We start from the raw sequence: 23298 nt of genomic DNA, 5'->3' as shown, positions 1-23298 counted from the left end.
AATGCTTAAGATAGCAGAAATCCGACACTCACAGTTTCCACATCTCTCTTTTCTTTATTAACGACTCATTGACCTCACAATTCTCAATGATTTACTGCTGCACGCATAAATTTGTCATTCACTCCTACACTGCCTCTGTTTGTGTTTCTGTATGTGTACGGAGAAACTGTGTTTCCTTTATATTGGCCTTCTCCAGCTCATGCAATGATAAGAAAGAATGAGATCAATAAAGTAGAAACGTGCTTATAAAACAGTTAACGTTGCGTTCTACATAATAGCAACTGCAGCTCTCACTCCACAGAGCAGTGACTGCACGCTGCCTGATGCTCTGCATGTTTTTGGTGCTATGTTATGTTATATTTGCCATCTGAAGTTCGCAGATGATGCCGATGATATCTCCTGCCACACACAATGTTTTCATTCACAACTCATTAACTGCAGCTCTAAGCTCATGAATACAACTTGTTTACTAAAACAACCCCACCACAACCATTAGTGCTGTTTGCACTGTATTTAGTGATGCATCAGCAAGATTCCGAGTGTTATTGCTTTTAGTTACTGCTGTTACGCCTGTCAAATTCTCCATCACAGCATTGGACACAGCAGTTTACAATAACAGCACATGACTCATTCTAAAATGAAAGTTGCATAAAAAGGAAAGCTATTCATGTGTTGCAGAGTATCTAATCATCCCTTGCACTACAGTACAGGGATGTGGCTCAAGAGGATAGCATACTGCACAAACTAAAATACCCTTAGGAGCTAAGCAGTTTGAAATGTGGCCATCTGAACAAATGATGCATGGCACTTTCTTTCTTTCCCCAAATGTCAAACGTTGCAATTCCATTTAATAAAGGGGAAAAAACCTTCAGAAAATACATTTTGGAAACCTGGATATTTATAATTAAACAAGGACCAAAGTAATTAGATTCATGTTTTATTTTCTGTATCACTGAACAGTATGTTTTACAAGAGAAAAAACAAACAAGTGCACATATACAAACATATAGAGAGCTGAGTATATTCATTAAATCTATGCAGATACTTTGCACTTTTTAATAATTTTTACACTGTATCAGCTCCACTACCTCTGTGCTCATGGAGCCCTTTAACCGTTTGTTTGATGAAATGTCCCAGTGTGAGTATCTGAGACTGGATTTCCTGCAGACCAGCTCATTAATGCTTAACACAGGGTGACAGAAATTATTCCACTGAAACTTCCAATAAAGCTCCAACAAGATTCCAACAAGACCTGTTAAACACTTTGTACAATGGCTAAGGTGCTTACCTCCCATTCAAACTACATGTGATAACATGTGATATGGCAGAAATTTTACCCAGTACTAGAACCATTCTAGGATGACCAGTTTAAATCTGGGCTAATCATTAGTATCTTCCTAACTTGACATGTTAAGCTCTTATTTATTTAATCTTATTTAAATTTGGCTGAAATTATGAATGTAATGTTATCTAATGAGCTGATCTGTCCAAACTCTTTAGATACTGAGCTCTAAAGCAAGGCTATACATTGTTATAATAAAACATGATGGGCCTATGCCTTGTTGCCATATATCTCTACTTAAAAGATTAATGATCAGGCAACAGAACTTTGGGAATTGGGTTTACTGAAGGATCACTTTTTAAAGTCATGTAGCTTTAGCTGCTCTATGTGTTATGTAGGAGAGACTGTAAATCAAGCATCCTGTTACGATGCCGTTACCATGTATGACAATGACATTCACGTGTCTTCTGAGTGATGTATCCTACTACAGAGTGGTTTAAGTGTTACACCTGAAAGCAGCTTTGTCACACCTGATTTTGTCAACAAAACTCACTGATCTTTCTTCGTACTCGCACGTATCAATCACAGCTAGAATTAACTCCAAAAGGCAACATGACAGCTTCATATTGAAAACTTTGACTTTGTTGTTGCTTTGAGCTGTCAAGTCCCTCTGACAGTTCCTCCCACGCAACACGATTCCACCCTCAGAAAACTGTCAGCTGTGCCTTGTGCTTAATGAGCTGCCTGTCAAACACAAAATGAACACAACCTTGTTAAAAAATCAATTAAGTACTACAGGTGATCCCCTTTCTAGTTTAGCTTGATGAATGAGTCCTCAGGAACTCTCTCTGTTATGAAGTCAGCCTGATTTAATAAAGGTCTAAATGTACTTTGACTCATGTCGCAACCCCCATCACTTTAATAGTTTTGTTTATTTGCTTCAAAATACAGAGGGAAGCTCTGAAAATGTAAAAATATTTATACGGTGCTCTAAGTGGCCTTCAGCTACAGCAGTGAGGCCACTTAAGCTCAAAAAACAGAGGCAACATGTGCCATGAAGATAAAAAAATAAAAGATTATTCAGTGCACTTTACTGTGGACATAGGAATGTTACGTCATCATTTATATATAATCGATGAAACTATAAACAGAAACCATGGCTTATTACAAATTCCTTCCCTTTGCACTAAATTGGCAAACCTCAAATCCCTTTATAAGGTCATCAGTCTGAATGTTTACACCTGTTTTGACAACATGCTAGAATGCCTTGTCCTCTTAAGGATAGCTGAGACCTTTTCAAATTCACAGCTGATGCAGTGGTTAGCACTGTTGCTTCACAGCAAGAACACCCCAGGCTTAAATCTGCCGGCTGGTTTCTGTGGTTTCTGTCCGGGTACTCTGGCTTGCTCATTGTTTGTAATTCAGTGACTTGTAACCCGCCTCTCCCACATCGGTGCATCGCAGAGTTCAAGTAGCAGCAGGCATACCTCAGCATCAGTTGTTGTGAGAAGACTGTGAATCAGGTCTTTACATTCAAAATTCACCAGTATCTGTGAAATACACAATTAGCAGATGATCATGATCTGTGAAGTGAACCTGTGTGAGGGCTGAAGGTACACCAGCTGACTTTACCTTACAGACAATCACCTAAATTAAGGTCACGAAAACAGAAATAGATAGTTGGGATGAGTTGCACCATAGTGAAAACAAAAAGCAGGGTTTGAGGAAACTCATGTTGAACTTTTATCAGTTCAACATGTAGAAAAACATGTTAATTTATGCAGAAAGGACACATTCGTTATAGCAGAGTAAGGAACAGACGTCTCTGTGTCTTTCTATTTTTAGATTCATTGTTTCAAATATTTATCCTGCCATTCAAATATCACATGAGTAAAACTTCTCTCCCAGGTTAGCAGCACACCTGCAGCGCACACACATGCATGATAATGAGTGCATATGTTGGAAAACTCCTGACATCTTCGTGCTGTGCATGCCCCGGTATTCATATATTCAGTTCTGTGGAAAAATGTCAAAATGGGACAAAACAGAGCAGGGGACTGCGGTGGGTGTAGATCATTCATGCAAGAACAGTAAAGACATACTTGCAGGTTGTGTTCATATTGCCACAACTGTGTTGAGGCAATAAATAAGAGAAAAAATGCTAATGTTTGTAAATAACAGGTATTTCTTAAAAAGGTAGTGCACTAACAGTAATTAAGGTAGACTGCATGTACTCAACACATCTGGAAACTGCTTACGTGTGAAACAGGTACCTGTGCTGTTGCTGAATATTTTTCTTTTTACTTGAATCTGATTGTCTTAAATTTATCAGGTCATTCATGAGAATAGAGAAAGAGCACCATGCGTCATACCTTAAAAACTGGAGTTGAAAATAGTACCCTAGTATGCAACCAAGGGTTGTTGGGGTCACATTTGTGACACATTAATTATTAGTTATATATGTATATATATTAGTAGATTTTGTTTGTTTTCATGTTGGTGGTATGAATTCACCAGGTCTTCCACCAAGTTTTGTGTTCAAGTAAATGTGCACATAGACAGTAGAGGGCAGAAGAGGGCCTGCCCTGGGACTGCCATTCTGGCAAGACCGACCAGACCAGGCCAACGGCAGCATGTTTCCCCTGCTCATCATTTCTCTGTTTTACACAACCGTAATCCAGCTTCATTCCCCACTGTAACATGGCCTGTTATACTGACACACAGAAAAACTGCATCAAACTGGCTAAAAATCTAAGATTTTACTATGTCAAAGGATTATTTTAGCATCCTTAGCTGTTAGAAAGCTAATATTAGCTGCATTAGCAATATACTCTACTTTGCTGATGCACTTGAAACTATAATAATCTTATCCATGGCATTTCAGGGAAAATTGCTTTAATGAATGTCATCATCCCATAGTTTTATTTTTCTTATACTCAAGTAGTTATAAGAACTGTGTGTTCTTTACCCTGTTGGTGGTGCATCTAAACACACTGCAGGTTTTATGCAGCAAATTAAATTAATTACCTTCAGTGAATGCAAAGTCAGTAGAGACCTATGCATTGTTTTCCTCTCCTGTGTGAACGAGTCTTAAATTTACTCTATTGTTATAACTGTACTAGTGGCCATTCATCAGTTATTATGATGTTTTGTGGGTGCATCATAGCAGCACTGACGTACTACGATCAATCCTGTATATCTGTGGGAGTGCAAAGCTGTAATTGCTATACAGGTTATTAGTAGTAAAAGCATGTGTTTATATGCATTTAAAGCAGCAGGTGCACTTGAGTACATTGTGTTCTGTGTGTCTCCAGTTGTATATGCACTCCAGTTTTGTGAAACCTCCAAGGTCCCAGATGAAATACTATCCCTCCTTTCTGCCTCAAGACAACATGAGCGCATGAGTGTGGTTAGTAGCTATAAATCAAGACAAATGCAAGCAAAAGAATGAGACGAAAAGAATGAGAAAGCAAGGGAAGTAAAGGGGTAGTGGAGAAGTGAGGAAAGAGGAGGTGGGGCAGTGAGAAAATGTTGAAGTACATTTTACATTGTTATTCACTGAAACCACTGTAAACACAGCAGTGACACAGGCAAGATTACACAATGCTAAATATTTTTCCCTGTTTAACTTCATCTTCCCAGTTTTCTTTCACTGCACTATACTGATAATGTCCCAAACCTTTCTTTTGGACCTCCAGAAAAAAAATCTAACAACAATATTTACTAGATGGATTAAAGCAAGATTTTAGGTCATTCACAGTCCCTAGAATCATGACCCAGGCAACAGGAAGCTGCACAACTCTTTATCTTAACACTTGGTAAAGTTGATTCTGGTGGGATTATCAATTGTTTTGCACCCTCCCCCCAAAAAACACCTCAAGACATACTGGAAAAATTTAATGATTTAATGAACAGTTTCAAGATGTTAGAAAAGACAGAAAAAAAATAGTGAGTAAGTGTCAACTTGTCCATGTCCATGGTGTACACTGCCTCTCATCCAAAGTCAGCTGGAAAAGACTACAGAAAGATCCACCCTTATAAATTAGGTGGAGTTCACTTATCCTCATTGAGAAAATGCATGGATGTGACAATAAGTGTTTTGCCATTGTAACCCCAAGTGTATACAATCAAAGGAAAGGAAATCTGGTCCACAGCCGTAGAAGCTGTTCAAAACTGCAGTAAAGTTTAGGCACTGGGCAGAGGATTACCTTATTCCTTGCAGAGTGAATGTGGTTTATGATGGCTGGCACTGAATGCAGCTGTTTTAAAACTAAGTGGTGTGAGTTACAAGTAAGTGCTCAATAAAACCACAATGATACAATTCGTAAAATTATGAAAATCTGCTTCACATATAGAATTACAAGTTCAGTCAATGTCCATACAGCTGAGCTTTGGAGCTTGAAAAAAGGAATATTGCAGTATAACATGAATCTATGCCTGACAAAAAGCAAATGGAGCCATTACCATAAGAAATACTCCCCAACCTGATAGCCTCTGACCTGTATGTGTTTAAATATGTGAACTAAAACACACACACAAAAAAAAAATCACATAGCTGTGGATGCATGCTCACAAATACATGCATAATGGATAGAGGGCACTTTAAGTGTGTCCTTTCCATCCTGGATGTGCATTCATGAGATTAGATTGGAGAGAAGGGGCAGAATTACAATACCTTTATGCCAATGGACAGACACATCGGTGACAAAGTAATTTTCAATGCTTGAAAGACACAAGGGGCACTTGATTTCTTTCATATGGCTGATCTTCTGATGGAGGCTGTTTAAAAATCTGACAGGGCCACACTCAGTGAGGCTTGTAATTCTTGTAAACTGTTTCTTTTTGGTATAAGTTATTATACAGGTTATTTGCTAATCAGATGTTTTTGAAGTAAAGAAATATCAATAATGAATGTTCACTGAAACCTCATAAAAATGAAAGATGCTGCTAAATCTGACAAAAAAGAGAACTGTATTTAGGAAATTCTTTTTTTTAACAGCAAATTCCTTTATAAGACTGAATGACTCCAACTGCAAATAATTTGAAACAGCTAGCAGGGTTCAGCAAACTCTGTATTTCATCCTGCACATACCTTATATGCAATCTAAGCTGTTTGCATATATGCAATATACAGTGAAAGTCTCCTTACATGGGACCAGGTTTAACCTAGTGGCTATTTTACAGATGCAATATTACAAGTTGTTCAGTAGCAGGAGTTCAAGGGTCATAACACTTAAAAATATTAGGGAGAGATAAAAAATGGACCAGGTAGAGCAGGCAGAAAATTTTTGCCCTAACAACTTCGGTATCTCAATACAAGAAAAATCACCCAGTAAAATTCTTGTTCCATTTTCAAAAGAGAACAATTTTTAAGAAAAGCATTGAATTGAATACAAAATGATGCAGTTTAATTCATCATCAAATGCTGAAAATAGGCATACTTATTTTGAAAGCCAGAAATGAGCCAGTAATTGGCACGAGTCAATTGCCTAAAGTTAAGAATGTGATGCCAAAAGCTTTGGGCCCATCCTTTCACCCAATCCTCACCCCAAATGTTTAGAGCAGAGCCCCAAATATTTCTGGGCTCCAGTACTACTGGTTTTCAATGTAACAGCACAGAGCTGAATACGGAATCTCAGAGGAACAGAGTGTGCTAATGTTAGCCAGTCAGATCTCAGTGAGCGAACAACAAAAGTCAAATTCTTTCTTTTGACCTTAATAAATCCTGCGGCCTCACAGCGTATGCAGAAATCAAGAACACAATAATCCCACACAGTTCCCACAAGAGAATTCGGCCTAAGGCCTATATGACAAAACACTGACTCATCATCAGCTCCCTGAAAACAGTCTGCTAATAGTCATATTATCACAGCCAGTAACAACTGTTTTCATTTGCTTTAGATTCTACCAGACCTTGAGCAGAATATACACATACATGTAAATATTCCTGAGCAATTTAAATGGTCACTCTTTTAAAATACATTTCTCTCTGACAGGACCATGTAAAAATTAACATATAATATTAGCTGCACTGTTAAACATTTTTTATGCTTTTATGTTCAGAAACAGTGATTAGCAATAACCATAGGCTGTGTGTATGTCACTTTCTACCTTCTGGCTTCCTCACTCAGGTTACCTGTCATAGCTGTGTGGGATTATAGCCAAGGACTAAAGGGCGATCAGTTCAGAATCAACCTGGGTTTGTTGCAAACCAGCAGGCCATTTAAGTGGCTGTATCTGTAGACTGGATTCGCCTGAAATTAAGAGCAATTCTCAGCTTTCAGCCAATCTTTGAATTTTGATGACTGCGAGCAGCATAATGTGGAACAGAAATGACTGTGTGTTTGTGTGTGTGAGGTGACGACAATGAAAAACAAATTTGACTAGTGATTTGGAACCACAGTTGTCAGTGGTGTTGCTGTTTATTGCATCACTTGATGAGTGTGGGTTACTGTCCCAACCAATGAGCATCTGTCTCAAACATTTGTGCAACTAGCCTTTAAATAATCATTCAGTTTCTGCATTTTTCCAAACAATGTTTTAGCCATCCTGCAGTTTCTGTATATACACAGTGCTCATTTTATGCTGGCAATGAGGGTATATTTTAAGGTTCACAATAACAGCTGGCATCAAGCTGCCATATAGACCATTTACTTCTGCTTTAAAAAGACACTGTGCTACTGTGCAGTGTGGAGCATCTGTATCCAAAAAACAAACCTTATGTTGTGGAGAAACTGCTATCATCATTGAGACTGTACTGAAAATTGTAGTTGTGTGTAGTTGTGCAGAAAAAAATTGAATGTATAAAAACAAATGTTGGGTAATGTTATTAACTTGATGACTAAAGCTCATTCTTCACCTCAGTGATTTTCATTAACAGTGTTATTAGATTAATTTTTTATAAAAACTGTTTTAAATTTTTTCACAGTTTGCATAAAACTTAAAATAATGAAAACACTTTACATGTTTAAACATATAAATATACAATCAAACATAAGGTTTTACTTTCTGTCCTGCATATACACTTCCATACATTAGAAGAACAAGATCTAAAAAAGTGTCTGAAAGATTAATTAAAAGCTAACATATAAAACATAAAATTTTTAAGTTTTAAGCAATTATTTAAAAACAAACTACAGGTTCAGCTGACCTGACTGACTGAGGAACGCTGGTTCAAAGTTTAGGATCTACAACCTTGAAAGTGTTGTCACCTGTTTTTTAAAATAAGAATGTTAAACAGTTAAAATACCATCTCACTACAGCACAGCTTTAGATTCCTCTCCCTCCTCCAGGTCCCAGCGTCTTACTTAAATCAGATGAAGTGTGATTAGATGACTGCTGTCAACTGTGACAGCCAACCTTCCCCCCGGCACCAAACCCTGAGCCCTCTGCTCCACCCCTCCCTGTAGCCGAGCCAAAAACCACACCCCACCACAGGGTGATGTTCAAATTTAAGCTGGTTTTTGTTACCAGCCTAGCTACTGCGATTTAAAGATTGACTTGGGAGGACTGAGACATGAAAAATAAGTTATAGTAATTCAAACCGAAGAAAATGAAAGTGTAAACTAAGAATTCCACATTACGGCGTGAAAAGACTGGATGAGTATTGAGAGACTCAGAAACTGGTCATAAATAATGCCAGGGTTCTTGGCAATTACTTCATATCATACAGTCTGTTTCTTCCTGTGTTGCAGACGATACATGACTAAAGCCTAGGGAACAATGAACTGGTGAACTAATGAACAGTGAACTGAAACCAGCTGTAAAAAGTGTCAGAAAAACATCCACTTTGTCACAACAAACAGCTTAGATGTCTCTGCCGCCACCCTGGGAAGTGATCGTCTAATTTTTCCATTTTATAATAATAATTAATATATGCATTTCTCTCTGTAAGGTGACATAGAGAGTGGTGGTGCAGTGTTGCAATGGGTAGCACTATTGGCTTACAGCAAAAAGGTTGTTATCTTGAACCCTGTCTATGGCCCTTTATGTGTGGAGCTTATAAGCATTTCCTCTGCATACTCTGGCTTTAATCACCAAGTTCAGAAGACTTGGTGATTAAAAATCAGATGTCGTGCAGATAAAGTGCTTAAAATGTATAGAATAAAGCAGAATGTGTCTGTCAGTAAGTCCTACGAATTTATAAGTAAATTCCATCCCATCCACCTGGCACCACAGTGAAGAGGTCTTTTATCTTTTATATAGAAGGCTTGATTTTAAAGATTGTGTTTGCCATGTTTTTAAATCAGCAGCACAGTACAGACACTTGACCTTCTACTTACGGTCTTGTCTCCAGTACTTCCTGGTCTGAGTCTGTTTTTCATGTTTGACCAAAGACAGAATGTCCCACTACAGACAGATTAACAGAAAAACACATTTATTTACATAGTCTGTAAAATAGGTTCAGATTCAACAAATCTCGAAACTGAGTACGCAGACAGGTAAGTGGTTTCAGGTTTCATGGGCCAAAGCAAACTAATTCCAATTGCTCAAAGCCAAGCAACGTTACACCAGGATTTTCCACACTCCATTGTAGAAAGCTGAATAATCTGGGCATGGTTGAGAAGGGAAGCCTGTCCTAAATACTATAGCAGTGATGAGATGATGGGAGACAAGTATGCAAACAGCCTCACTTCAGCTGCCAACAGTCAGACCTCCTTAAACCTCCAACAAATTACCAGACCGCCATAGGAGTATGCAGTGAGAAAGGCAACATACTGTAGGTTGTGCTCAGTTCATTTCTGCATAATTTATCTTGTGTATCATATCTTTACTTTCTCTTGTTTCTAGTTAGTCGTCAGTCTACATGTTTGCCCAACTTGTTCACGTGCTTATCTCTGCATGACTTCATATTTATGTTCAAGTTTTATTTTTCCCTTGTGTTTATGTTTTATTACTTTCTGTGTCTCTCCTGCATGAAGTTAAGTTAGTTTGTATTTTGCAGCTTGCCAGTATGGCTCTTTGCTTGTCTGCATTTGGGTCCTCCTCTTGCCCACACCACATACAGTGGGGCAAAAAAGTATTTAGTCAGCCACCGATTGTGCAAGTTCCCCCACCTAAAATGATGACAGAGGTCAGTAATTTGCACCAGAGGTACACTTCAACTGTGGTTATTGGTGGACAAGTAAACACTGTCACCAAATGGCACAGCTGCATCAACTAGTGACCGATTTGAGCTGAGCTATGTGTCAAAGCATGTTTTTACTCCTAATAAGCTCCTCATGCTTTACAGTACTTGGTCTTGACTATATGCAGAAGCCGATTTCAGCCAAGGTGCAGCAGGTCTATCCTATTTTGGTTTGTGCTTGTTTATGCGGGAAAAGGTTAGATTGTGAATATATGACATTTTATTTGTTATGTAACTTGATCCCTTTTCTCTCCTCTTCATAATCTGACTGTGTTCCTGTCAGATGATGCTCCCTAGTTCTGGATATGGACCCTTTTTATTTATTTATTATTTTAAATCCAGCGAGTGTTTCTTCACTTTAACATACACATTCTCTTAGAGAAGACTTTTTATAACACAGAAATAAACTTTCTCATATTATTCTTTTTTCTTTTTATTCTTCTGTTTATCTATCTCACTTCTAGTCTCACCCAAATGTTATGGCACGTTTGGGCTTTGTTTAGACTATTATCTTTCTGCAGTAAACTGTTATAGCGTGTAGCGAGGAAATAGCATTTACTGAATTTGATAGCCAATGTTCGTCTTCCAGTGACTATCATGAAGTGATCCATCTCCATGTATCACTTATGAGCTTCGTTTGGGTTAGTTAATTGTGTCCCCTCTCATCTTTCATTTTTGGTTTTGTCTTTCCGTAAAATTTTGTAGTAACTTCTTGCAGTGTAACATGGAGTCTGGCTTCATTTCACTTTGCTGTCACAATAGTATGTCAATACTATGAAAAGACACTTTCAATATGTTAAAGATATATTAATAAAATATACTGCATAGCTCTATACCCTGCACGGAGAGAGGCAGGGTTATATTTTTCATTCATTTTCATGATTCTGTATTAAGGTATATATATAGAGAGAGAGATAGAGAGAGATAGAGATGCAGTGACACAGACAATTCCCTCAAGGAAAAATTGCAAGTGTGCAGAATGTGATAGAGAAATGGAGAGTGGAGGTTGGGTGGTGGAAACCTAAACTGCTGGTTAGTGTGATCGATGAAGGGTTTATGTAAAGTGGGATTGCCGGTATTGTCTGCTCCTTCAAACTGCCTCCTTCCAGGAAACACTTGGACATAGAGACATCTGGGAAGAATACCTCCACTTCTCTATTGGGCATTCATCTGTTTCATCTGAGCTGTCAGACAAAACACCAGCTGAAACAACGAGGAGTTAGATTAAGACATGGATTTAGGTTCGTTTTACAAAACTGAACAGCAATTTGCAAACTGAGACATGTGGAATTAATATTAAAGGAATAGTTTGTCATTATGGGTTACACGGACTGTTGCTGTACCTCACAGATCAATACCTTTCTGATGTCTGTCAAATATAAAGTTACAGGCAGGAGCCATTTAGTTTGTTTAGGAAAATATTGGAACATGGAGGAGAGAAGCTATCATTAAGGTGTCTAATCATAAGTTGAGTTTACAAAAAAATGCAGTTGACATGTTTGTTTTAACACTCGAGATATGACATTTCCATTAAGCAGTAGTCATGGTAGTTTTCCTGCCCATTAATATTTGTTTTTGCTTTAATGTAAAATGTTTATTTATCAAGGGCTATATTTTCCTACAAGATTTTAAATATTTTTTAAAAAGGGTAAAAGCAATGGTGAAAAAGCAGTACGTGAATGAAGACAAAGAAAAGCGATAAAGCCAAGATTAGACAAGAGAGTAAGGAGGAAATGGAGACAGACACGGAGGCTGATGAGGGTCTAAAGGCCAGTGTAAAAGTCTGACCTTCAATTTGACTGATGCTGCTGGCATTTACACTGAGGTAACACAGGCACATAGACACCCACACAAACAGGTCTGTATGCAGAGAATCCCTGACCGTTTACTCCGGGTGATTATGTTAATACACTGGAAGAGATGATAATATGAATTGCTGCCACTCTAGTTAACCCTTTGATTGACTGACACTTGGTGTGTTTGTTGTTGCCACCTGTCTATCTGTGCTTTCTTTTTTCTCTTTTCTTTCTCCTTAGTTCCCAACTAGTCACAGCAGATGGCTGCCCCTCCCTAATTGTTGTGGTTTTCTCCTCAGTACTGTAGGGACTTTATTGTACAGTAAAAATGACCTTGAGGCAATTGTTCTGCATGTTAAATAAACCTGAATTGAACTGAATGCCTTAGTTTAAGATGGTCACTTTAGTCAGCTAAAGTACAATGTACGACATATTTTTAAATGGTTGTTTTATGTCATGCACGTGACCTCAAACTGACCCAACTACCAAGCGTATGTTACAAGTAGACACAAGCTCAACTCCTACCCATAGCCACGTAACCAAAGACAAAACACACACACACCTCCGAATAAAAGCTGCCCAGGGTTGTTTTGTATCTGTCAAAATGCTATTACAGTTGCAGTAAAAATTGAAACATTCACTGAAACATTTTTCACTAATGTCTCGAGTGACTCAGGCACTTAAACTACCACCATTAAGCACATTTACAATGTGGGCAGTTAAACAGAACAGAGGATGTTAATAACTATAAGTGTTCTCATGGTAGATGAAAGGATTTCTGTATGTCTTCCACATCTACCATCCAACACTTTCCTGTAGATATGATTTTAATGCAAATTACAAGAGTAACAGTAGTGGTTACATCATCTTATCCAGGTATTTGAGACATTTGTAGCTTTTGTATGCAGTGACTAGAACAATAAAATACTTTACTTTGACTTTTTTATTACTTTTATTAGTTTCTTGTAGTATTGGGTAGCATTACATTTCCTAAGCACTGCTGCCTCACAGCAAGAAGGTTGTGTGTTAACTCCACCAACTGGCCGGGGCCTTTCTGGAGTTTGCATTCTCTCTGGATACTCTAGGTTTCTCCCACTGTCCAAAGACATACAGTTAATTGGTGATTGTACATTACCCATAGGTGTAACTGGTTGTCTGTCTTTATGTGTTAGCCTCCAGCGATAGGCTCCATCACCCCTGCGATCCCAATATGGATAAATGGAAGAAAATGGATGGGTAGCATTACAAATCCTTGCAGTTATTCAGTAGCAATTCACATGGAGCCAATGTTTACCTACTTTAATATCTAAACAAATTTAGAAATTTGGTGCTTGAAAAGTTTGAGTTTTCTCATCTTTTCAACTGAAGGAAAATTAATGGAGTGAAGCAACAGGTTCAGAAATCAGTTTGGAAAGTGATGACATCACCCCACTCAGAGTGAATGAGAAGTAAGAGCGTCAAAACCTGCAACAAGGAGAATGCGTCCTCTGATGAGGAAAAACTCAACAGGCATACAAAGATTTTCTTAATACTGTTAAGGAGTGGGCTCCCTGTTTCTACCACCAGTATACCAACAGACAGGGAATTTATTCATGGAGGCCATATAGTGTAAAAGCACTCAACTTTTTTTTTGTTAGTTCAAAATAATATATTAATTCAATTTAATAAATGATTAGGTCACTGCAGGACTTGACTTGAAACTTGTTGCCCAAAATGCATTGGCCCATCTCAAGTGGATTATCTAAAGAGACTCAAATTGTTATTTTTTCTTTCAGTCATCGGGCTTTGCTCAACCATTGCCTCTAGTTAGTTCATTTTCATTTCAGTTTATCTTCAAATTTGTACTTTTTTGTACATTTAAATAACTGAAACTATCAGCAAAATGTGAAAAAACAGAAGACTGACTTTGCAACAACATAGACAACATAAAGCTATGGCAAGACAGAAGAAGCCAGGAAGGACAGGTATTCTAGTTAATGTGACAACAATTGCTCTTGGAACGTAACTTTTCCAATCACCAGCAATGATTCCCAGAAAGAAATCATGCTTGGGTGCAAAGAAACGAGGCAATAAAAACAAGAGTAAACACTTGCATACCTTTCTCATATGGAGACACTTCTCAGAGCATGAATGGTGATGCTGAACTTGCATTGTTTATTTTACAGCGGTAAGATAAAAGATGTTAGTGCTGATGTTTGGCATGTAGGAATAGCTTATAAAGGGAGCGCAGTGCTGCTAAACCCGTGGCTGTGACAGGCTGGGTGGGTGGGGGCATAATGTTTCTCTTGACTGATGCTGTGCTATCCAGATTATATTGCTTAGGGGTTTAGTTTACAATAATAATACAATTGCTCAACTGTAATAAGAATTTTATAACCATGAATTTAACTATTAACTGGGGGATCTCAGACCACCTATCCATCTTTTCTTAACCACTTATCCAATCATTGTTATAGAATGAAACCTCTCCCAGCCATCAGGCAGGGTACATATTCCTTAAACAGGTTGCCACTCCATCACAGGGCTAATACAGTCAGAGAACCATTCACTCTATGGCAACTAGGGCCAATTAATAATGAACCACATATGTATGCTTTTGGACTGTGGAGACACATGCAAAGAAAACCCCAGCTAACAAGAAGAACCTTCTCGCTGTGAGCTGACAAACCACTGCATCACCCTGAGCTCATGCCAGATTTTGCATTTTATTGTTTCTAACTGCAGACCTGGACAATCTTTCTGCTAAATCACTGTCTGCTGGAAAGTTGGATTTTCCAAGTATGATTGCTAAATCAAGCCTGAACACTAAAACATATTATTATATTATTATTATAATTTCAGAAGCACAATTTTTGTATGCATAAGCAATTTACTGACAGTTGATGCTCAACACAAAGCAATGACAGCAGGTGCGCTGAGTTCAAGTGAAACTGAAAAATGGCCTGTATAATGCAGATTATATTTATAATTGCTTATTTAAATTGATCGATCAGGTAGATCTGTGAGTATTTAATGATTTCTAAAGTTAGCTGTCAATGCATGTCACTTAGCTGTCACTTAACACACTGTTTGCTGCTACAACTACACATGTTTCTTTTTCAGCTATTTATTTATGAGTGACTTATGTATGTATGCATGTATATATATGCATACATACATAAGTGGACAAACATCTTGAGAAAGTTGAGGGTATACAGGAATATTTCCTCTGGATGAGTCCGACTCTACCAGAGGAAAAGGGGAAAGATGCAGAGAAGACAGCGCGAATGGTACTATTCTTAGTTAGTGTATTGTCTGTCTTGTCTTAATGTTGGTTTATAATGGAGCACTGTAACAAAAAATAATTTCCCCCAGGGATCAATAAAGTATTCTGATTCTGATTCTGATTACTTGAATTAAAACCAAAAGTTTGCATATTATACATATTTTTAATGTTTGATTTAAAATGCACTGTTCATGGTACTGTATGCCAGTAGACAAAAGATGACAATGCACCACATGCTTAGAATGCCTCAGATGGTGAGTCTTCCATGAACGAATGGCAGCTGATAGATACTCTTTACAACCATGTGGGGATCGAGACTTGAATTGGAATTGTGGCCAAACACTTGAGACTTTGAATATGTTAAATGTTCTGATTTGCAAAACATAATAAAAAATGAGGCAAAACCTTGTGCCAAAGCCTAATGGGTGAAATTTCCCATTAAATATAGTTGCTTCATTACGTGGCATTAACCTCACATAGCAGGGATGTTTTATATGCCTAGATCAAAAAAGAAAATTCTACCATATGCCTCAAATACCTGGCAAAAACCTAATTAACTGGCAGTTCAAGGTTTCATATATTTCCTGGTTTTATGGGATGAAAAGAAAGAATAACAGCAGATTCAGATTGGAGTGATAATTTAAGGACACAATTATGAAAATCGGTAAGAACCAGAACTCTACAGACCAAGGGCACCTTTATATATTTGATAACCTGTGCATCTTTCCTTTAAATATACACTTAAGACACATGCTGTAATTCAAAACACTCCAAGCTTGAAAACTGCCCCCCCCCCCCCCCCCCCCCCCTTTAATCGTTTTACCAAGGAACTGAAATTTAAAATAGCAGAGTCTCTCTTCTTGCGTCTTGCACTGAGACAGAATTACATTTTTGATTTAAATCGTTACCTCAGTGGACGTAACAATGTCTTGCCTGAGCAGCATGCTTTATTTCCTGAATTAAAGGCAAATTCATATTTACCTTGCAGGTTGTGCTACATAAATCTGTTCCCTCATGAATACAGCTTTGTGTTTGAGTCTCCACTGCATGTATCTAATCTCCAGCACAGCCTGAACTTTGGTACCACTTTACAATAAGGCTCCCCTTATAGATGCTAATAAATAGTTTATAGCTATATTATTAATTAATCTGTAAATGCTTTATAAACCATTATTAATGGTTTATTATGCATTAGTTAAGGGTGAGAAAGAGGAAAAAAACTGACCGGTTTCTTGCCAAATAGTGAGCCAAATGTGTTCACCTATATATTTCATCTAGAGTTGCTATATTAAACATTTCAGACTAAGTTACTATCCTGTAAGCACAATCAGCATTTGTAAACATATTTTTTATCATATAAAATTGTACTTCAGAAATGCATTATAAATATCCACAACTATCAATCGGAGCTTTGTTGTAAAGTGTAAAGCATAAAACCATTTATTAATGAATAATTAACATTTATAAATGCCAAATGGGAGCCTTATTGTAAAGTGTAAAGCATAACACCATTTATTAATCACTAATAAACATTTATAAATGACAAAAGATAGCTTTGTCGTAAAGTTTAAAACATGTCAACATTTATTAAGGACTAATAAACATTTATAAATGCCAAATGGGAGCCTTATTGTAAAGTGTAAAGCATAACACCATTTATTAATCACTAATAAACATTTATAATTGCCAAAAGTGAGTCTTAAATGTATAATGTCACCATTTATAACACTTAGACCTAAATTACAATCAGTGCTTGAAATAACATTTAACTACTGTCAAAAATGGCAATGTATTGTAAGAGTAACACATGTAACATTAAATGTGTTTTTTAAAACACCAAACAGTCACCCACTTAGAGCTGGGCGATATAACGATAACGATATGTATCGCGATATAACTTTTACTCGATAGAGAAATTAAACTATCGCGATAGACCTCGCCGCTCTTGTCCTCTTAAAAAAAAAAAAGAAAAAAAAAGTCATCCAATCCAAATTAAGTAGCGCAGAGCCGAACCAATCACAGCCGCAGCGTCACGTCACGTGACTTGTTACGTACAGCACAAGTGCCAAGGCGCACGTGCGTATTTGTTTGTGAAGCAGCTAGCAGCTAACCGCCGTGTCGACTGGGTGATGGAGAAAATGAGTGCACCAAGTAGAGAAAAATCAACCGAGAGAACGGAAGAGAACACAGATGACAGCTCGAATGCCGAAGAGATTGTCGAAAGGAAGGGCCGGAAAAGTTCCGTAGTGTGGAGATATTTCGGCTATTTGAAGTCCGACAAAAAACAGAGTAGCACGCACTGTAAGTTGTGCCGACAGCATGTTCCCACCAAGACTGGAAATACAACTAACCTGTTTCATCACCTGAAGCAGTGCCACCCACAAGAGCACGCTCAATCTCTGACTGAAAGTGCTAATTTGTCATCGAAAACAACCGGGGGAATCCCTGCGAAGCAGCAACAGTCAATTGAGTCGGCTTTCTCCAGCGTCTTACCATATGACAAAAAAGCTAAGAGACATAGCGACATAACGAATGCCATAGCCTACTGTCTTGCTAAAGACATGCTACCAATAAACACGGTCGAAAATGAAGGATTCAAGCAGCTAATTAAGGTACTGGATCCTCGTTACCAACTCCCTGGACGTAAACATTTCTCTCAGATAGCGCTTCCAACGCTATATAGAGAGTGCCGTGAGGCTGTTGAGAAGGAGCTACAAACTGTATCGTTCTTCGCTACTACATCCGACATGTGGTCAAGTCGCACGTCAGAACCTTACCTTAGCCTTACTGCCCACTATATCGACCAAGACTGGAATCTGAAAAGCAAATGTCTTCAAGCTGCCTACCTTCCCGACGACCACACGGGTGAAGTAATTGCATTAGGACTGTCAGAAGCGCTTGCATCCTGGGGACTGAGTGAAGACAAACAAGTCTGCATCACAACCGATAGTGGGACAAATATAGTGAAGGCCACATCCCTGAATAACTGGACCCGGCTGCAGTGCTTCGGACATCGACTTCACTCAGCTATCGGTAAGTTGGGAAGCAGAATAAAATTAAAAATGCCTCTTTTAATTGTGTTTTTGAGCCCATGTAAACATATTAAAAGCTAGAGATCTAAATCACTTCAATGGTTATTGTTAAAAAATAAACATCAGAAAGAATATTCTTCATGTCAGCCTATTTATTTGAGGTAATAGTTGCTGTTGGCATGCATAATAGGCAAATATTCAGTCACTCTTCAGTGTAAATCAAGTTGACAAAATGTGCCAAATAAAATTTAGAATTTTGGGGTTCTATCAGGATCCCAATTGGCTAATACAGAACCTCAGCTCTTTAAGAACAAGTGATGAAAACGTCAAACAATGATGTTGATAACACCATCCTCTGTCACCTTTTTAAATATAAGAAAAAAAAAATTTGGTCAGTCTGTCAGCAAAATTTAAAAAAGTAAAAGTACAATCATAGCAAGTAAATGTGTTTTCAGGGGAGTGAAATTTATTTGTGACTGGAAAAAAAAAATCAAAAATCTTAAATTAAATTCTGAGGTTAATATGTGCTATTATTTACCTTTTTATCCACAGAAAAAGCCGGCAAAGACAAGAGGATGGAGCGAGCTGTGGCCGTGTGTAAGAGAGTGGTGGCCACCTTCAGTTTCTCTTGGAAGAAGAAAAGGGAATTGGCTGCTGCTCAGGAGGAGCTTCACCTACCCCAGCACAAGTTAGTGACAGAGTCGCCCACCAGGTGGGGCTCACGCCAAAAAATGGTTGGGAGGGTTCTGGAGCAACATAAAGCTATCTCTCAGGTCCTCAGTGCAGATAAGAAGACCAGGCACTTGGTTCCCTCCTGGCAAGATCTAGATGTTCTGGAGTCTGTGCATGTGGCCCTGAACCCACTACTGGAATTCACAGATTCACTTTCTGGAGAGTGTTACGTGAGTGTGTCCTACCTCAAGCCGATGCTTCACCTTTTCAGAACACAGATTCTGAAACCATCTGAGGTTGAAACACAACTTACAAAAGACCTTAAGATGACAGTCATGACATACCTTGATGAAAAGTACAATGACCAGATTACAAATGAACTGCTTGATGTTGCAACCCTGCTAGATCCGCGCTTCAAAGTACAATACATTAATGCAGAACACGTTGATGCCATCAAAATGAGAGCAGTGTATGAGATGTTGGGGCAAATTGAGCACCCATCCACTTCAGCTGGAACGGAGGAAACAGAAGATGGTGGAGCTGCTGCAGTACTACCAACCCAGAAGAAACAGAGAAAGTCACTGGGCAGTTTCTTTAAGAAATCCCACCCCACCAGCACAGGGCTCACTGAGAAAGAGACAGTTGAAAAGGAGCTTGAAAAGTACTTGCTGGCACCTGATGCAGACAGTGAAATGGACCCACTTGAGTGGTGGAAAATCAACAACAGAAGCTTCCCAAGAGTTAGCTGCCTGGCAAAGCGCTACCTGTGCATCCCCGCAACCAGCAGCCCCTCTGAGAGGGTATTTAGTACAGGGGGTAATATTGTGACTTGCCACAGGGCCGCTTTAAAGCCTGAAGCAGTGGATAGACTTGTCTTCCTGTCCCACAACCTGTAGGCTTTTTTCAGACTAAAGTGTATATATATATACATATATATATATATATATATATATATATATACATATATATATATATATATATATATATATGTGTATGTATGTGTGTGTGTGTGTGTATATATGTATGTGTGTGTGTGTGTTGCACCTTGGATGTGTACCTAGGATTTAAAGAATGTTCTGTTAGCATCTTTATTTTAAAACTGTTGGAAAAGCTCAGCTATACAACAAGGAGAGTGAGAATTTCCTTTTAGTTCTCAGTTCATTTGATATTGACATTGACAAAAGTTAGTCAATTTTGTCTGTTCTTCTGTAAAAAAAAAACTAAGATTTATTTTTAGAATTAATATTTTGTTTCTAAGTGGAAGTGACAATTTAGTAGTCTGTTTTGTTTGTTCTATTTTCAAACTTAAACGCTTTAGCGGCTGCTTTTTGTTTAGTTTGCAATATTTGCCTTTATTTATTTGAAACTGAAGTCTCATTTTCCTTAAGTACATCTGCCCTGTTTAACTTATTATGGTAAATAAATATTTAAATCAAAACAAGCGGCTGATTATTTCACATTTTACTTGTGAGCAACGGCACATTTAAATCTTACAAATTTAGTTATTTGGCTTATATCGTGATAGATATCGTTATCGCCTGAAATGAAAAAAACATATCGTGATATGGAAAAATCTCATATCGCCCAGCTCTACACCCACTCCAAAAAAAGTTCATGCCAGACTGGTTCAAACTGGAAATATTTTTTGTATGTCCTTAAATAAGCGTCCCAGTGGTCCACCAGGGTGTCGCGCTCCAGTTTCTGCTTAAGAAAAGTCAGTTTCTCTCGCTCCTTGTTAAGAAGGGCAGTTGCAGTAGGGGCAGGATTAGAAGAAGAATCTAAAGAACAAACAATTATTAAATTACAATACTAAAATAATTTATAATCTAAACTTGGGAAACTCAAATAAAATATTGATTAAAAACAGTTACAACTTGAATTTATAAAAAGCCACTTTGTAAAAATTATGTTATATACACATGTGGTGGTTCAGACATTTCTAAAACAAGGCAAATAATTCTTATGTGTACTGCCTTACCAGGGTGTTTAATATAAATTTAATGATGCACATAAACAAAACTAAAAATATACAACTAAGTGATATCAATCGTTTGGAATAACCAATAGTAATAGAGCTATTCACATGTTATGTGATGTTAGTTAGCCACTGTAGCTAGCAGCCAAACGGCTCGGTAGCTAGCTAGCTAGTATTATACTCACCTTCATGTCTAACTGCTGACGTCGTTGGCTTAGTGCAATCTAGATCATCCAGTCTCTGCTTTTTGTATCTCTTCGAACGTGTGCTAACTGTGTAAGTCGCAGACGCACACAAATTTTTATCTTCTGCTCCATCCATGGCGCAGCAACTTGAACGAGCGCCTTCAGTGTGTCTGTTCGTGCCCCTTTGGCTTGACCTTCCAGAGCGCTCCACTGCCTGTCGCGCTCTGAGAGGAGGGGCTTTCCTTAATAAAGTTAACTGTGATTGGATGGTTGTATAAGCTCCTCTGCGTTTAAATTAAATTTGTTTTCCCTCCCTTTGGCAGCAGAACATATTTTTTTAGCGTGAATCCAGCGGGTTAGATCTACATAACAAAGTCGGAGATACATTATAACAGGTGAGACAATCCTCTTTTTTGCGTGGGAATATTTTTGATTATAGGGCTTGTTTTATATAGCATGTGAAGTTCTTTAACTCTGAACCGATTTGCACTAGACTCCTATAGAGTATTTTACGGTGTTTCGAGGTGATAATAAAATAAATTACTCATTTTTTTTCCACCAGAATGTCTTTGGGAATGAGATTGCGCACCAGAATAGAAGGAAAACAAACTAAATATAAGGCACTAAGGCTCATTAAATGGCTGCAGAAGAAACACCTGCTAAAAAAGAAGCTTAGATGTCCTGTTTGTCACCATAAGATGAAAATGATTTCCGTGGTGAAGAAAGACCAATATATGTGGTATGTATAATGCATGATAATGTAGTGCATGTAGTAAATATAACAAAATATTTCAGTTATCAATGCAAGAGGGAGCATTAACCTCTTTTCTTTATTATTTTCTTCATACTTAATTTTGTGCTTATCTTTTCAATTAATGCTCTTGTTTAAGGGTCCATTTCTTTACTTAACTCATTGATATGTTCTCAGGTGCTGCAAAAGAGCAAGTCATAGGAAAGTTTCCAGAACAATTAGAACTGGCTCCCTCTTTGAGAAATCAAAAACATCTCTTTTCAGTTGGATGAAGTTCATTTACAGGTATATGTAGATGTAGACATTACTAGCAATGCACCTTTCATAATTGAACACCAATAGGAGACTTGTGAAATAAAATTAGGGCCTCAGTAAGTAATAATTGCCTCAATTTCTATCACAGATTTTCACAAGGGCTCAGGCTCAGACAAATAGATATGATCGATGATGAAGTGGCTGGCAGCTCCAGAACACTAAGTAGCATGGCAAGACACATTCGACATGTTTGTATACGTGCAATTAAAAGACACAGAATAAACAATGGACACCGTCTTGGTGGTGACAGAGAATTTGTGGTTATAGATGAAAGCTGTCTCCGTCATCAGCAAAAGGTTGGTAAACTCTCAGACAGGTTTGTTAGAATCAATGCAGATCTGAATGTGTCCTCTAAACATGGAGACCTTTACCATAAGTAAAAAAAATTAGTAGAAGCTAGAGCAGGGCGATATGGCCAAAAATATTTATCACGATATATATTTGAAAATTTGCGATAACGATATAACTGACGATATAATTGATGCGAGACAAAATACAACTCCACAACATTACTAGCGCAAAAAGACAACCTTCCATTTATTTTCACTTAAACAAGAAGCTGGTTTTTATGTACATTAAAGCTTTATAAAAATGTAACAGTGCAAATGCAAATTCCTTGCTGAAAGTTTAACCCAAAGGCATTTCCAGTAGAAATGGGCTGATATATCCTGAGCATAACCATGTATAATATCCACTGAAGTTAAAAAGAGGTACTTTGCAACATTAAACTGCAGTGTGCAGTACGCATTTTTCGGACCATAAGGTGCACGGGATTATAAGGCACATTAAGCGAAAAAAAGCAGTCGATAAATCAAACTTTATTAAACTCATTCTTCTTGCTTCCTCCACTTCTGTACCATTGATTCATTAATGTTGAATTCTCTGGCAGCTGCTCTAT

General features: G+C 37.9%; 1 protein-coding gene and 1 long non-coding RNA gene across 2 annotated transcripts; both read left to right on the top strand.

Moving 5' to 3' along the window:
* The first annotated feature begins 17608 nt into the window (after positions 1-17608).
* LOC113029133 (E3 SUMO-protein ligase ZBED1-like) lies at positions 17609-20070 on the top strand. Its single transcript, XM_026179834.2, has 2 exons — positions 17609-18503; positions 19055-20070. The coding sequence occupies exons 1-2, from the start codon at positions 17609-17611 to the stop codon at positions 20068-20070; spliced, it is 1911 nt and encodes a 636-aa protein (XP_026035619.2).
* A 1536-nt stretch (positions 20071-21606) lies between these two features.
* On the top strand, positions 21607-23026 carry LOC113012326 (uncharacterized). The gene is made up of 4 exons (XR_013903562.1): positions 21607-21729; positions 21897-22073; positions 22263-22370; positions 22489-23026. It is a non-coding gene; the product is annotated as an uncharacterized LOC113012326 (long non-coding RNA).
* The last annotated feature ends 272 nt before the right edge of the window (positions 23027-23298 follow it).

The sequence above is a fragment of the Astatotilapia calliptera genome, chromosome 19 (genome assembly GCF_964374335.1).
Source record: "Astatotilapia calliptera chromosome 19, fAstCal68.1, whole genome shotgun sequence".
Lineage (NCBI taxonomy): Eukaryota > Metazoa > Chordata > Actinopteri > Cichliformes > Cichlidae > Astatotilapia > Astatotilapia calliptera.
The sequence above is the reverse complement of the archived record's forward strand: the minus strand, read 5'-3'. Positions and strand labels throughout refer to the sequence as shown.